Source organism: Dermacentor variabilis, chromosome 2 (assembly GCF_050947875.1).
Source record: "Dermacentor variabilis isolate Ectoservices chromosome 2, ASM5094787v1, whole genome shotgun sequence".
NCBI classification, from domain to species: Eukaryota; Metazoa; Arthropoda; class Arachnida; order Ixodida; family Ixodidae; genus Dermacentor; species Dermacentor variabilis.
Genome location: NC_134569.1, coordinates 38,962,014 through 38,977,622, shown reverse-complemented (window position 1 = coordinate 38,977,622; position 15,609 = coordinate 38,962,014). Strand labels below are relative to the sequence as shown.

The 15,609-nt window shown below is 43.7% G+C and overlaps 1 protein-coding gene across 1 annotated transcript; it reads right to left on the bottom strand.

Annotated features, from left to right (window-relative positions):
- Nucleotides 1-4,783: 4,783 nt before the first annotated feature.
- Nucleotides 4,784-14,545, bottom strand: tsu (40S ribosomal protein S12 homolog tsunagi). The gene is made up of 6 exons (XM_075680183.1): nucleotides 14,398-14,545; nucleotides 12,087-12,146; nucleotides 11,924-12,001; nucleotides 11,465-11,601; nucleotides 7,846-7,973; nucleotides 4,784-4,941 (listed from the first exon to the last, which is right to left on the bottom strand). The coding sequence occupies exons 1-6, from the start codon at nucleotides 14,459-14,461 to the stop codon at nucleotides 4,890-4,892; spliced, it is 519 nt and encodes a 172-aa protein (XP_075536298.1). The 5' UTR covers nucleotides 14,462-14,545; the 3' UTR covers nucleotides 4,784-4,889.
- Nucleotides 14,546-15,609: the final 1,064 nt, after the last annotated feature.

Below are 15,609 nucleotides of genomic sequence, written 5' to 3'. Positions count from 1 at the left end.
CTTGCTAAATTTTAGCTGCATTTAACCTGCACTGCCCCGATTCTTCACCAACGGTACCCCTTAAATATATATGCATGTGCAGTCTTTGAAGTCATCACAAGAGCCAGCTAAAAAATAAATTGGTCAAAACAGTCTGAGGGTAAGTTGTTTGTCTGTAGCTTGCATGGAACGACAAAAAAAAAACAAGATACTTCCGATTTTATGCACTGCAAGAATCTGTTTAAATGAAGCTTTCATTGGTATTTGCAAAGAATGTTGTTCTTGTTTAGCCACAATTTGTAAGTATAGAGCACATGACCAAGCTGGACGCATTTTCACCAGAAAATGTCTCGCTCAGTGTAAGCTTGTGGCACTTGAACATGCGAATCCCACCAATAACGACACTGGGATGTCAATGCTGGGATGGATCACAGTATGACGACAATGGCACAATTATGATGGGCTTCCAACGGTGAAATAATGATGATGAAATTACAATGCCATGACGACAGCATGTTTGTGTTGTAGCTCAAGTTCACACTTATCGCATCACCTGCCATCCCAGTCCACCTTGGTCTGCAGTCTTGTACCGGCCAATTGCGCAATATAGCAGCCAGCATCCGGGTTAATGAGGCAAAGAGTGTCACTTGAAAAAAAGAAAAAGTCTTCAGCAATTCCTTCAGCTGTCAACTTATCCGCTACAACAGCAGCAGACTTTGACTTGAGTGTACTAGATGGAGGAGTGGGGCAAGCATCAAGGGCGATGCAAAACATGCAAAAATTGTGGCGGTGCTGCCGTCGCCTTTATCTGAAGCTCCGGCTCCTTCAGCAGTGCCCATTGGCTGAGGCAAGCTCATGGGCCAAGTAACTGTTGTCTGCTTGACGCACTGTTGTTGCATCACTTGCATCGTTTCCGTTGCTCCTTTTCCATTTTATTTACAGCTCAATGGGGAACAAATTCAGTTTCTGCCACCGAGTATCAAAACGATGCAGCAGAGTGAAACGCCTGTCAAAGCTTCATGCAGCTGCAGTAACATGGCTGTGGTAGGGTCTCAGACACTACAAGCGTCCAGCCAGCGCGTGGGGCCGCTCATTCAGGTGAAGGCAATGGTGGCGTCAACAACTTTTTAATAAGAAAATCCTCAGTGGGGCGCCTGTGCTGGACCCACTCCCTCCATCTAGTACACTCTATTGACAGTAAGGCAGCCATCTTCTCAAGAACAACTTTCTTGTGATGCACACATTAAAAAAAAATTATTAGATGTAGAAAGATCGGGACCTTTGCCCAATATTCATGTTGCCACTGGGACACACGCACAGATGCCCTCACTCTCATGGACTTTGTGGAACACAGGTTGGCAAGCACAAATGTAAGATAGCGAAGTAGTCTCCAGCTCTGAACTGCACACTGCCTAGGAGCAAAAGTTTGGTTCCCAGTGGTGGACCTTTTTTTTTTTTATGATGTATGGAGAAAGATTACAAGGGAAATGAGGGGTCAGCCTGAGATACTGTGTTCTAAACTGTGACTCGCCACTAGAGTAAGGTGAACAAGAGGGAGAAAGTGGAGATAAGAGAAGCAGAGGGGCATGAAAAAGCACTAAGAAATTACAGAACTCATGTCCGACTGTTGAGGCAGTGCAAATAGCAATCAAACAACATAGCGATATTCCTGAAGTCACATTTACTTAAGATATGTAGTGGTAATTATAAGACTATCGTAGCTTCAGCTATATTCCACATACTCTGATATCGTCCTACTTTGCTATGGCACTTGCATGCCAAGGTCACCCATGAACATGGAGGCACGACGACTGCATGACAGCAACGCAGTGAGTATGGAATGACGATGAGGCAATGATACCTATCAAATGGCAGAGACGTACAACGACAATAGAATGACAATGATGAAGTGTCATTATTTAAATTATTGTATAATGACAATGTGCTAACGACAGCATGAAGACAATGAGATTATGATGACTGTGTGACAGGCAAGACAGTACGACAATGAATGCATGGTAGAATCTGTGCAATGACAACGGCGGCTTAATCACAATAGAATGACAAACAAGGATCGACGTCGATGGATCGACGAAGGTGGTACGACAATACCATAGTGATGACAACGATGACATGACAACAAAGGCATGACGCGAGTCGGATGTCAAAGTTACAATGATAACAATGAAACATCCATGACGGAATCCAGACGATGGTATGATGACAAATGCACGACGACGATGGCATCACAATGGCATGACGATGACTGTATCACGAAACCAACCTGTATGACGACAGCATGACGAAGCTGGAGTGATGGAAGGCACAACCATGAAGTCATTAGGACAAAGGCCCGACGATGGAGGCACGGTACTGGCTGTCCGACATGACAAGGGCAACATAATTGCGATTAATGACGAAAGTACCACTAGAATACAATGACGAAGAAAGATTGACGACGAAACGAGGAAGGCAGTACGACAGTAGGATGACATCACTGAAGTGGTGCCAATTTTAAAACAGCACGACGACGACGGCATGAGACGAGTGTGCAAGGATAATGCAATGATGATGGCATGATGGGAGTCGGGTGACAAAGCTGGAATGACGCTGCCACGAATACGAGAGCATAACGGCCCCGAACACATACCTAGTGGCCCAAGCTATTAGACAACTTGGGCCACTGGGTCGGGATAGAAGGTGCGACGACGATGACATGACAAGAGCAAGACAGGCGGCGAGGAGTTACGGACTCGCCATCTATCGGAAGCGCCTCGCTGGCGTAGTATGAGGGATCACGTGGCGCGCTCCTCATAGGTTTTGCTGTCAGCGCTCACTGAAAACACCACGCGCGAGCTCTCCCGGACATTTCTGTAAGTACTTTCGAAACGAGAGATGTTTTTTACTGTCTAAATAATAATCTTGGGCAAACTGAAAGCACACAATCGTTTACAGACTCTATTTCTTTACCGAATACGTACAGTGAATGCCACTGCGCGCGCGGTCGCCGTGATGAAGTCTCCCGAACCAGCTTCTTGCGTGAAAGGCAGGTAAACGCTGAGAGCAAACTATGTGAAATATGTTCTTATAGTGTTTGTATAACTAAATGGAGCGTAATAGAACGAAGCCTCAATGCAGCGATCGCGCAGATTCGCAGCGACCGAATGCGCGTCTGCATGCTTGTCCGCGCACTGTTTCGCTTTCTCCGCGCGCGCGTTTTCGCACTGTGCCATGAGCTTTAGGCCGCAGAATATGAGCATTTGACAGTATACAAGCAACCATTGTTGCGTGGGCGCTATCAGAGCGTTTCAAAAGTAATTTCATTGTAGAGACTTCGACGCCTAGGGACTGTGATGTGCCGTCGCGACGATTCAATATTTTTTCTTCTAAATTCTTTGAACTTTCAATATTATTTCTCGAGTTGCGTCGCACTGTATGTTTATCGGTGTTCTCAGCGTGCAATTTCCCGCTGCTCCTTTTTTTGTAATCCAGTGCATTAATTCATAACATAAACATGACCATATGCCATGCTTTTTTTAAATGTGCTTCTTACCGCTGCCTTTCCACTCCACTGAACTTGCCAGTATCTACAGCATCGACATGTTCATAGACCAAACCATCATGACATTAGTCGGGCAGCGGACTGGATCGAGCGTCTCAGTGCGCGTTTTCAGAACATCGCAGACCGGGCGCCGTAGCAGAAATCTTCCTCGCGTCTGTGCTTGCTGCATACCAGAGTTTTAGCCGATGACTATTTGTCAGTTTTATGTTTCGCGAGCCAAGCTTCACGCAGCTTCTTGTCCTGCGGCTACGTGTGAATAAGTCTGACACCGGCCTCCGTTACGTGCGTCCGGCCCTGCGGCACCGAGCAGTAGCCTACCATGTTGCGCGCCCTCAAAGGCAGCCACTACCTATTGTAGTGCTTTCAAGCGTTGTAAAGGAGACACTCGAAGGGGAAAAATTTTGCCACTAAATGAGGACCGCAGCGTACAAAAGCTCGTTTTCAGCTCGCTTCGGCGCTCCCGAAGCAGCCGACGCGGCCGCTATGTCCACGTGATCCCTCCTAGCACGTCACGCCGACGGTGGCGCCAGCCTTTCCAGTGGTGGAGCTCGAGGCCAATACCGCGAAGTGGGAATCGTGACAGTGGGATAGTAAGAGTCATCACAACCGGGAACCCAAGAAGTTAGTGAACTTGGGCCACTGGGTCGCCTTAGGAGGCTAGACAGACAGTTTCAAAATAGCAAAGGCAAACAATGCTATTAGCATTAAAATATCTGGAAATGCTTATTACAGCCACATATCCAGCTCTTTCAGAAGCCATAATACCCTGATGTGCAGAGCATTTCAGCCGTGGACCCGAAAGAAGACTTTTGAAATGTGCCCAGTTAGCAATGCGTGCCAATGATCTAGCCACCGAGCATGTCCTTCACAAGTACCAAGAACATACATAGAGCAAATGGTCTAGTTTCTGTCACAGTGCAGTTTTACAGTCTGGACTGTCTGCATGATGGCTAACAAAATCGTAACAGTGTCGAGTTTCACCATGTGGCGTGGGTGAAGCTGATAATAGGAAACTGGTCTAACGACCTGATTGGCAACATAATGGGGAAGGACAAAAAAGCAGAGTTCCTTTGACAGCTGTTGCAGCAAAAGCACGACTGACAAGACAAAAATGGGCACCATCCGTGCAAGCTATGACAACTTGTCCAACAGTATGGGCTCACAGGTACCTAACTGGTCGGAGCAGAAATAATGCCTTCTTGCTACTGATCTACAATAAGCCACAAGAAATTCAACCATGGATGACAGACAACACAACGTTTTATTACACAAAGAATCGTAGATGACAGACAACACAATGTTTTATTACACAAAGAAAAAGAAAAGTGAAATCCTCTTTGGACATGACTCAACGGCGTCTCCTGTCGGATGATCGGTCCCTGCGACGATGGCTTCTTTTTCTGCAAAGCAATATTGCACCCATCAAATACTGACAGACATAAGAAAGATCAGAGGATTACAACGAAGAAAAAGAAAACGCCAGATGTCTGAAACCTTAGGTAAGGAAAAATATACTATTAGTACATGTGGAGGGGTTCAATCTTGTAACGGCTTGGAAGGCATGCTTGCCCTTGCACGACTCTGACAAGTCACGCGAGGGCAAGCAGAGTGTTTGCTTTCCAAGCAATTACAAGATTGCACCCCAGTAGTGAACAAAAAGATATACTATGATACTTTGGTTTTCAGTAAAAAATTCATCACCGACATTCGAAGCTATCAGTTGCTCTTTTTTTTATATATATTGTCAAACTGCTGGTGCCATATCGCTCCATTTTCCAATTTAAGGCTAAGCCCCATGAGCACGATTTTGTGTATGACAGCAACAAGCGACGGATCGCGTCGTCACTTGAACAGAACGCTCGGTCTTGTCGCTCCGTCGACCGGAAGTGCTATGAGTGACTAGCCAATAGCGTGAAGCCGGAACTGGATGTACATAACTCAAGCACTTCCGATTGTCGCACGGAACGAGTAAACGATTGAATTTTTATATGTGGAAGGATGAAAACCTGCTGCAAGACCTTCAAAAATATTTTAAGCTGCTTTTTACAGTAAAGCACATCAACTTGAATTAATAAAGCATGCATCACGCTAGTTTCAGCGCCTATATTGGCACGCTCATACTAGCAATATTGAGAAGATGTCACTCGAAGTCATTGCTCGCATGGACTTGCAGGCGACGAGCGAACACGACAGGCATCTCTATCTCGTTGCTTGCATGGGGTTTATACTTTATTGATGTCATCGTGTGCACTGTTGCCTACATTTACAATTTGTGTGCAAGTGCATGAATGTGTGTGTTTTTCTTTTCTCCATTTTTATTTCATCCCTTATCATAGATCAAACCTAACCTAACCTCTCCAGTTATTAAACTTTCTCTCGCTAGCGCGTTGTGATCGGTCGTTCGATCCTACTGGCAAGCCCAAGACTTCGAGCCAGAGCTGAGCCTGCTGAGCGCCCAAGGCCTCTTCAAGGGGCACCGATGAGCTGCCCCCTTGCAAGCCCTCTTCCTGGCAGCGGACGGGCTGTTGTGATCGGCCGTTCACCCCGCAACACCCTCTGGTCACGGTTTGAGCAACTATAGGGAACGGTTCAGCAGCCTCGTCAAAATGGTTCTCAAAACGGATGATTTATGACTAGCGCGGGAGTACCTTGGTCAGGAAAGGTTTGGGCAATTAGCAAAGATACGGCCATTACCTGTCAGCCACACAATTTGGCATGTCTACGGCGGAGGTGCGGTCAGTGCACTGATGCCTTTCAGCTGCCCCAATTGGCATGTCCACACCGGAGACGGAGTCAGTGTACGATCAGAGTCGGCATATGTCCCCCCCCCCCCCTTCCCCTGTTTGTGCCCAGTGATGTGCATGCATTTCTGACAAAGCTCTCTACGGAGGGAAAGGGCAACCGACCTCCTGATTGGTGGGGCCTGATGTCATCGGTCTCCTGACGCAGGATTGGGGGAAGTAACTGAACGATGACCATGCAGGGCGTAAAAGGAGCAACGGACAGCAAGAATGGGGATTGGCTGCTACAACTTCCATCATGAGCTTTTTCTGTATTACTTTGAATTTTCTTGTAAATATGTAAATATAAACGTTTGTCAAACATCCTGAATATTGGGCCCAGTTTCACGTTCCCTCACTCCTCCATGAGCAAAGTGAATTCCTCGTCTTCGAACCCCCAGTCACAACAGCATGCATACTTTTCGACATACAGTAAATCTGCATTAACTTGAGATATCGGTTAAGTCAAAATTTTTTTACGGCACTACTTGTGCTGGACTACCTCGGTATATGATGCAAACAGCAGCTCCTTTCCAACAGTCCAGTTCTGTTCAGCCATTAACCAAATGTTAAAATAATGTCCCAGTAAGTGAGCCAGTAGTGAACACAGCAGAGCTGTAGTATATTTTACCATCCATTATGGAGCATAATTCAGGCTAGTGGGACACAAACGAAGACACTAACCAATTTTATAATGTATGCCCTACAACTATCTTGCCGATTAAACTTTTACACATCTCGAGATAATCCATGAGATTAGAATCTTGGAAAGGCAAGATTTTTAAACACCCGCTCAAAAGAGAATGAAAATTTTGTTTGTGCACAGGAAGCCTTTCTGAGCTGAAACAAAGATGACAACATAATAGCAACTGCGCATTTCATTACCAGCACAGCAAACAAGATCCTACAATAAATGTCTGAGTGAGAGGGCAAGACATGACAACGGACCAATTTCACGACTTTCACAAAACATGCTGGCAGTAGTTGCTCTTAGTGGGCTGCAAGGCAACTATGGCAAGAGGAATGTTGCGTTTTATGCCACAATGAACCTGCTTTGCCCTCAAGATCAAAGGGCAGGGAGGTGAGGAAAAAAGCACTCTACAATAGAGGAGGGTTAAGGAGTTGGGTTCTTAAACTTTCCCTAAAATTAACCGGAAATATCCATAATGGCATTCTCCTTGGAATTCCTCTCAATGGTACCTTCAGCCCAGGTACAGTGGCAAAGCTGTCAAAGACTATACTGTCATCATGACACTGACAAGGCCACTACACATGTGCTCAATCTATTAGAAGTGGTAGTTTGATAAAATGGGACATTTATTTTAATTTATATTCTTCCGTGGCTGGAGAAAAAAACCTCAGAAGCTAGAATGTCATCCTCGATAAATGTTGGTGGATTTAAAAAGTAGAAGGAAAAAGTTTGAAATAGTTTAATTGAACACCTGCGTAAGAACAACAGTGTACTGAGACGCTGAGCGTTATAAAACAATGAATCTTCTGGGCAAAATCAAAACCATTGCTTACTTTTTTGTGGGCCCCTTCACAAAGCACCAATCCACATTGATCACCTGGTCCAGGATTTTTGCCCCATTCAGAGCATCTATAGCTGCTTGGGCCTCCTTGAATGTCTCGTACTCTACTAGGGCATAACCCTAGGTCAAAATAAGAAGACAGGTTTAAAAAAAGAAAGGCATGACCATAACAGGACCATGGCCCTATTACAAATAAAACATCCTGAGAGTACCACAATGCTACAAAGTAAACCCAATTGTAGGTATTTCAGGACAAAAGCTTCACAGTAGAAAAATTTGTCCACTACAAACATCAAAACCAGAACCAACACCTTTATAGGGTGGTCATTCTACCATCTTAGCTAACAAGGAAGCCAGACAGGTCGACAACTTGGAGCAGAGGAATACTGACTATGGCAGATAAGTTCTGCGGAAATCTGCAAGGTAACACAAAACAACAACAAAATTTTTTTTCACATGCCAAAACCATGATAAGACTACGACGCACGCCATAGCGACAGTGAGGGACTGCAGACTGACCACCTGGGCTTCTTTAAAAAATTGAATTATGAGGTTTTACGTGCCAAAACCACTTTCTGATTATGAGGCACACCGCAGTGGAGGACTCTGGAAATTTCGACCACCTGGGGTTCTTTAACGTGCACCTAAATCTAATACAGGGGTGTTTTCGCACTTCACCCCCATCGAAATTCGGCCGCCATGGCTGGGATTCGATCCCACGACCTCGTGCTCAGCAGCCTAACACCATGGCCACTGAGCAACCACGGCGGGTCTGAGCTTCTTTAATATACACTGAAATCTAAATGCAACAAAACACGTCCAGCAGGAGATGCTTGAATCAGCCTCAGTTGATCTTCCAGACACATTGCATCAAGCAAACAACGCAAGCTTAGACTCTAATGCATAGATAGCCACGCTTGCAGCCATTGATACGAACCTCGGAATGTTCAAACAAATAACGACAGTGCGTCAAGATAACCCTGCCAGACTCTGCCATCAAGGCCATGCTGCGGCAGATCATCAATGCCCTGAAATTGCTACTCTCTGGTTTAAACACACCAGTGGCACAGAGAGGTGTGAAAATAATGCACACTATAGAAGACCTGGCTACGCTGCAGTAGCCTAAACCCCTGCCTGTGAAGCTACATTTACTGTGAACAAGGTCGCCGGGTCAAAAAAGTGAAAAGTAGCCATGAAATCGCAAAGAAAGTAGCCAAAAAGGAGCCAGTACATTGGAGCTGCTTAAAAAGTAGCCAAAACGTCGCCAGGAAGCTGCCATAGCCCATCACTTAGGAAGAAAACATTGCTGTAGCCGATTATGAACCACTCCTTTCAGAGCTGTTTATGTTTAGTGCCCTTAGACTTATTTAATATGTGACTTGGGGATCGAGTTAGAACTGGCAGCTCCGTATTCGTATTCAGGAATTGTTATCCCTGTATAAATGCTGATATCAAGTAAGCACAAGTAGTTGTCACTGAACTATAGTACCAGCGAGTATGTTGTGAGAACAATTCTTGCTCTTTAGTCATTCATCAATGTATCCCTGTGGCATATCTCAACTTTGCAAGGGAATATCATATACTAGTCAGGATTTCTTATCACTTAAGAAGAGTGCTTTTTTGGCAGTGTTTATAGCCATATATTGATGCGTTCTCACGTGCCTTTACTCATCATTGAACCGTAATTCATCATGGAATCGTAATAAAACTCCTGTTTCCATCTTTTAATTTTGTGAGCACTCAACTATAAAAGGAGACATTTCAAAAAATGAGCCAGAAGGTGCTCCTATTGAATACATATTGTCGCTTGCAAAGTGGAGGTTGTGTCTTCGCTTCCAAATACACATGGTGAGGATGGTCGTTGCACATTGTGTGCGTAATAAGAGGCATAGTACAGCAAATTACACCACTAATACTTTGTCTGATTGTCTGTAGTTCTTATAGAAAAATGTTGATTTTAAATGTAGCCAGAAAGTAGCCAAGTAGCCAACCCGAAAATTTTCTCGTCACAAGCCTTCAAAAGCAGCCAATATGGCACAATGTAGCCTGGCGACCCTTCACAGTCTGTGAAGCATAAACATACACATTGCACAGAAGCAGTATGCTGCGCAGCCGTCATCATGAACTTCACCATACCGTCCTCCTACTTGTTCGCATCCTATCTCTGTCACTCCCCCAAAACCCTTCCCCAGAGCACGGAGTAGCAGGCCAGAGGAACTGCACTCAGGCAGACCTCTACACCTTTCAGCCATTAAAGTTGCTCTCTCTTTTAAATTTAAGTGCATGAGTGTTCTTGCCCTTCACCTCTGCTGAAATGTCGCCCGCCGTGGCCAGGATCGAGCCCGTAACCTTGAGTACAGCAACACAACGCCATAGCCACTAAGCTACCTCAGGTGGCGACAGTTTTCCTGTTTATAAAGCTCCCTCCACCCTGCATGTTTCTGCAGAACTGATCTGCCAAGTAAAACACTTAAATTCAAGCATATCATGCTGCGTCAAGGCAGAAGAACTTGGGCGCAATGTTTCCTACAATGTCCTCAATGTCCCGAGTGCAATACGGAAGGTACCGCAATAACAGTAGTAGATCCATCGTTCAGTGGAGGCTAGCAGTGTCCTACCGGCACTGACCACCTTTGCTACGAAACTGGGCACTCTCTGCAAGGTGTTAACTGTATAACAACGCCCCTAGGCAAATGACCTGGTTTATATTTCATCCTAAATCCTTTAGCCTCCATTAGGCTGTCAAGGTGTTTGTCCCAATAAAGCCTTATCATCATCGTTATCATAATTGTGTGAACAAGAGGTGCACCCACCAGTCCGCACCATACAAGTACAGGGCGTCATTAATGTGTAAGTCATCTATACCATCGTATCATTGACAATGGAAGAAAAAAAGAAATGTGTCATGGAAATAAGAGCCATGTTCAAACAGAACAAGTGCATCTTTTGCTAGTGCAGATTGAACTGTTAAAATGTTCAGCTGAAGCTGAATTAATTTAGCCCAGTTATTCAGCAAACTGCAGTATTAAAATACAGCATCTGCAAATGTCACTAATATTTCTGCGCAAATAATTGCGCATGAGCAGCCCTGTAAATATTTGCATTAGGCTGAGAAAATCGTTTGATCACTGGTGATGAGCATGCACAACTCGAGAGAGAGAAGGAATTTCCTGGGTGGCTAATGGTTAGTTTCCGGTGAGGAAAACTTCCAGCAACAGCAAAGCAGTAATAACATACAGCAGCAGCCTCTGTTGGCAGCCCATTTTCTAGAAGAAAATGGCACAAAAGCTCTCTCCCTTCATAGAATCCCATGCCAGGAAAGTATCCGCAACTTGCCTAAACAGATCCTGACCAACAAGTAAATTTACATCTGTGAAAAGCCCACTTCGCCACAAGGGAAGTCCTATGCATTATTAGAGCTTTTAATTCCACTAGTATTCTAACTAGAAGAAGAAAGCTTTGGAACCATTATACCAAGCGTCAGAAGCTTGTACTGTATTTGCACCAGAATTTGCCAGAAGTCGCAAACCATATCAATGCAAATTTGAGACAATTTGTCAAACATATAGTACTGAACTTATTTTTGCGGGCTGAATGCACAAGTATCTTACCTTGAGGAACCCCGTCCTGCGATCAAGGTTAAGGTGCAGGTTCTTAATCTCTCCATATTCAGCGAACTTCTCATAAATGTCATCTTCCTGTGCTTCTTCATGCACACCAGTTACGAACAAAATCCAGCCTTCAACCGCTGCAATGTTAAAGAATACAGACAACACTGCCACTTTCAGTCATAATCAAAAAGGCTCAGTGCCAACTATCACAGGAGCTACACATCGCAAGCTAAACTAAACACAGAAGCTTGAAATCATCATGCAAGAGAGAAATCTATATATACAAAGGCACACTGCTTCAGTAAAGGGCATTGCAGGACCTGTTCCAAGAATATTTTTTTTATACGACCCGTGTGCCCTATTATCTGCAGGTAATATCGTGTACATTGATGCCACATTGTTGGAAGTAGATGCTACTTGTACATCTTCAAATGTCAAAATCTGAAGACCAGTACTTACACCTCTGCGGGCCCGGTTCATCATTACCATCAGTATCCATAGCTTCATACTCGTGGATCTCCTCTCTAGCAGTTCCTTCTGCAAGAAAATGTTGATGACGCCCATTCAGCAAAAGCGTAGTTCAGGCATACAAAGTTGCATGAAATTTTGGAATGCTGCATACCTGAACCAAAACCTCGACCTTTTCTTTTACGAGCCCGCTCTTTGAGTTTCTGCACGCTCTCTGAAATGAATGACACAACAAATCTTTACAGAGAAATGGTGCATCAAAGACCTAACACAGTAAAGACACCAAGGAAAACAAACAGGTGCTAAACAGTAAAAAGGTGATGCAAGATACACAGAAGTGGCAATTGATGAAAAATTTCCAGAGCTTTAAATATGAAAGATTACTGTGAATGCCAATGTATAGAAATTTGCTAAAGTTGAACAGGCACAATTCGAATATGCTTGAGAAAATAACACAATAAGTAATAACAGTCAAAGCGACAAACTAGCTAGCGAGAAGCTTGGGGAATCTATTGACATTCTTCAATATTGACAGTATTAAACGAGAGCAGGTACTTTACTGCAAGAATGCTTTAGAAATAAATGGATTAAAACAGAATCCCATTACTGAGCGACAATACAAAGCTTACATGAACTACCCATGCAGAATGAATGGAAAAGTAAGTAATATCATTACAGGAGCATTGAACAAACCAATCACATATGTGAAGGCACAAACATATACACGAGTAGAATAAAACAGTCCAGCTCAGCCACAGAACCAAACAATTATCAGCTTTGTCTATTTGTCATGTACCAAGCAGGTTCCACAATGACAGAAGTGATTTGAAAAAGCATTTACCGATACAAAGGATGTGCACACAAAACTTGTTGTGCGAGAAGCACTGTGCAACATGTACGATGACAACAAAGGCACAGACCATAAATAATCTCTGGGGTGGGCGAATAGTCTAAGTTTTGAGTAGAAATCAAATACTACACAATGACTATTCAGATTTGAGAAGCTATTTGGTATTTTCAAATATTCGAAACTAGCCAAATATTTCGCAACAACCAATTGTTAAAGTTTGGTTACTGTTTTCCATCTGCTAAACAAAGTATTGATAATTATCAGACGTGGGATCAAATTTTCGAAGTGATGTAAAAAATAAATGGGTAATGCAAGCCGTTTTCGGTTTCACAGCAAAAGCCTACATGACAACTTATGTTTTCTTGTAGTCTGTCATCTAATGTTTTTGTCAGTCTATTCCTGAGTTTCCTGTTACCTTTTGCACTAGAACCAGCAATATTTTATCTTGCAACGGGCCCTTTTACATGTGTCTACGGTATGCAAGTTCTTCAGCTGCCTTTTTTTGCTTTTCCCATTTCTAATCTTTTTTCACCTACCATTTATTTAATGTTTCTGGGAAGGTAGCCACACATCAGATATACTTTGTTGCAATCAGGGACCAAGATTAATAGCGTTGAGAGGCTATTCATTAAGTTTTCTAATAACAATCAGCAATCTTGTGTTTAAAACTGATCATTTGTCCCTCATAACTTTTTTTTTTTTGCACTGGTCAGTACAGGAGGTCTACCAATTTCTTCCGAAATAAGTATCCCTGCTGTAAATACATGCAGCTGCGTATCATTATTTGATACTTATTATTCGCCTTTAAAAAATTATATTCGCCCACTTCTAATAATATGGCTAGTAAGCTATGGCAGCCAGCACAGGGGTGGAATCGCTAAATAAGAGTAAACAGATTGTGAAGTTGAAACGTGACATCGGCGATCTTTTTAAATCTGCAAGTCCTACACATTCGCAGTTGCACGACGCTCAACGCGTTTTCGAAGGGCGCGCGCAAATATTCCGTGACCTCGGATATCGGAGAGCACAAATGGCGACGGCTCACGCCTGAGTAGCTTCGTATTTTTGAAATATTTCGCAACTTATTTTGCACTCGACAAGCAGGTGTTTAGTTCCTGGTCTCTCAGTGTCGGAGTAGTCTAGTTCGTAAGCGAAACGTGAACAAATGACAAAACATGATGCGTTTTTCAGCCCATTTATGGGTTGCGTAATTTCACCACAAAAACAGCGCAACAAGGCAAACAATTTGTTGGCACAGGAATTGTGATGCTGCAACGAACCCTTGGAATGTTTGTGGAACGGCCAGTAGCTCCCGAGTAGGTACCACTCGAGTGCCGTCAGAGGCATAGAACCAAACTACCGCCACCATTCCTTCATTGATAGCACGGCTAACAAGCGCAACAACACGCAACAAAGAATGGCCATCTCTCAGAAATACTAAGCAGGCAATAAACTCGAAAATTAAGCCGAGCTGTAAACTAAGACCATCCCCGTGCGTGTGCACAAAAGCTGCCCTACCACATTGGCAGCAAAGGCCATAAGACAACTTCTAGTACAAAATAAAATGAACTCAATTGTCCAAGCAACTCCTATGCTAAACAAATTCGTTACTCACGATCTCCTTCCTCATCAACTTCAAACTCTTCTGCGCCGCCGTCGAGATCTAAAACATCCGCCATTTTCACACGAGTGCGAAGCACGAGTGTTGTGAAGTGCGACCAGTGCGACCACGGTACACCGTAACCTGCACAGATATCTGGCTTCTATGGGAGCCGCTTGTGCCAAATCTCGTTCAACCGATGGCCGTTGGTGTCGCTTTTATAACCTGTTCGTCTGCTACTCTACGGTTGTGGTGCTGCGTTGTAATTGGTACGGCGGCTGTTGTGTTGCGACGAGGTGCTTGCATATAGTTGAGGACTTTTGCAAACACAGTGACACTGATATCACAAGGCTTTGATCGGTCACTTGGTTCTAAAAGTTGACTGCCCGAACCTGAACAATGTCGGTGCATGTAGTCCGTTGAATTCTAAAATAGCGTTAAATAACCGCTCCTATTGCCTTTTTCACGCAGTAGCAAACCGCATAGATATTGCAATTCAGTGACAATGTTTACAGAGTTCGTAAAGCTCACAACAGTTTCGTTGTATACATTGTAAAGTTCTCTTCTGTGCTCTTTAGAAACTGGAAAACACCGTGTGACGTTCGACAACAAAACGATTACTACTCATTTTAACTTTTAAAGTTGTCCGTGAATGTGTCGTGAGTTCATAATGAGAATCACGCATACAGCTTCACTGCGTAAGTATCTTTCGCACCCCTGTTATGCTGACGCCGTACCACGCAAAATAGCTAGCTTTGGACTTTTATAACAGTTACGTGGCCTGTGCAGCACGTTTTAAAGCACTGGGATTGTTTTTGCAAGCTTTCTACTCATCTAGACACCCAACAATATTAAAAACAAGATGTGCTCATCTTTCCTTGAAACAGACTCGATTAATTTTTTTTCACAAATCGGGTGCAGGAATTACTTGTGAATATACTTTTACCAGATCCTCTGCCTTTCACTACGGCCAACTACGGCGCACAGCATTAAATCCTAATGTCATCTTAAAACAGAAAAATTTTTGGTCTCTTATGGAGGTTATGAAAGGGAAATTTATGCCGTCTAGCATTGCAGCTGCCACCTAGCTATGCTCGGTGTTTGCCGTTCTTGCACCCCTCCTATTTTCACCATTCAAGCGCAAAGCATTCGCAAACTTTGTTTATATATATATATATATATATATATATATATATATATATATATATATACGTGTGTGTGTGTGTT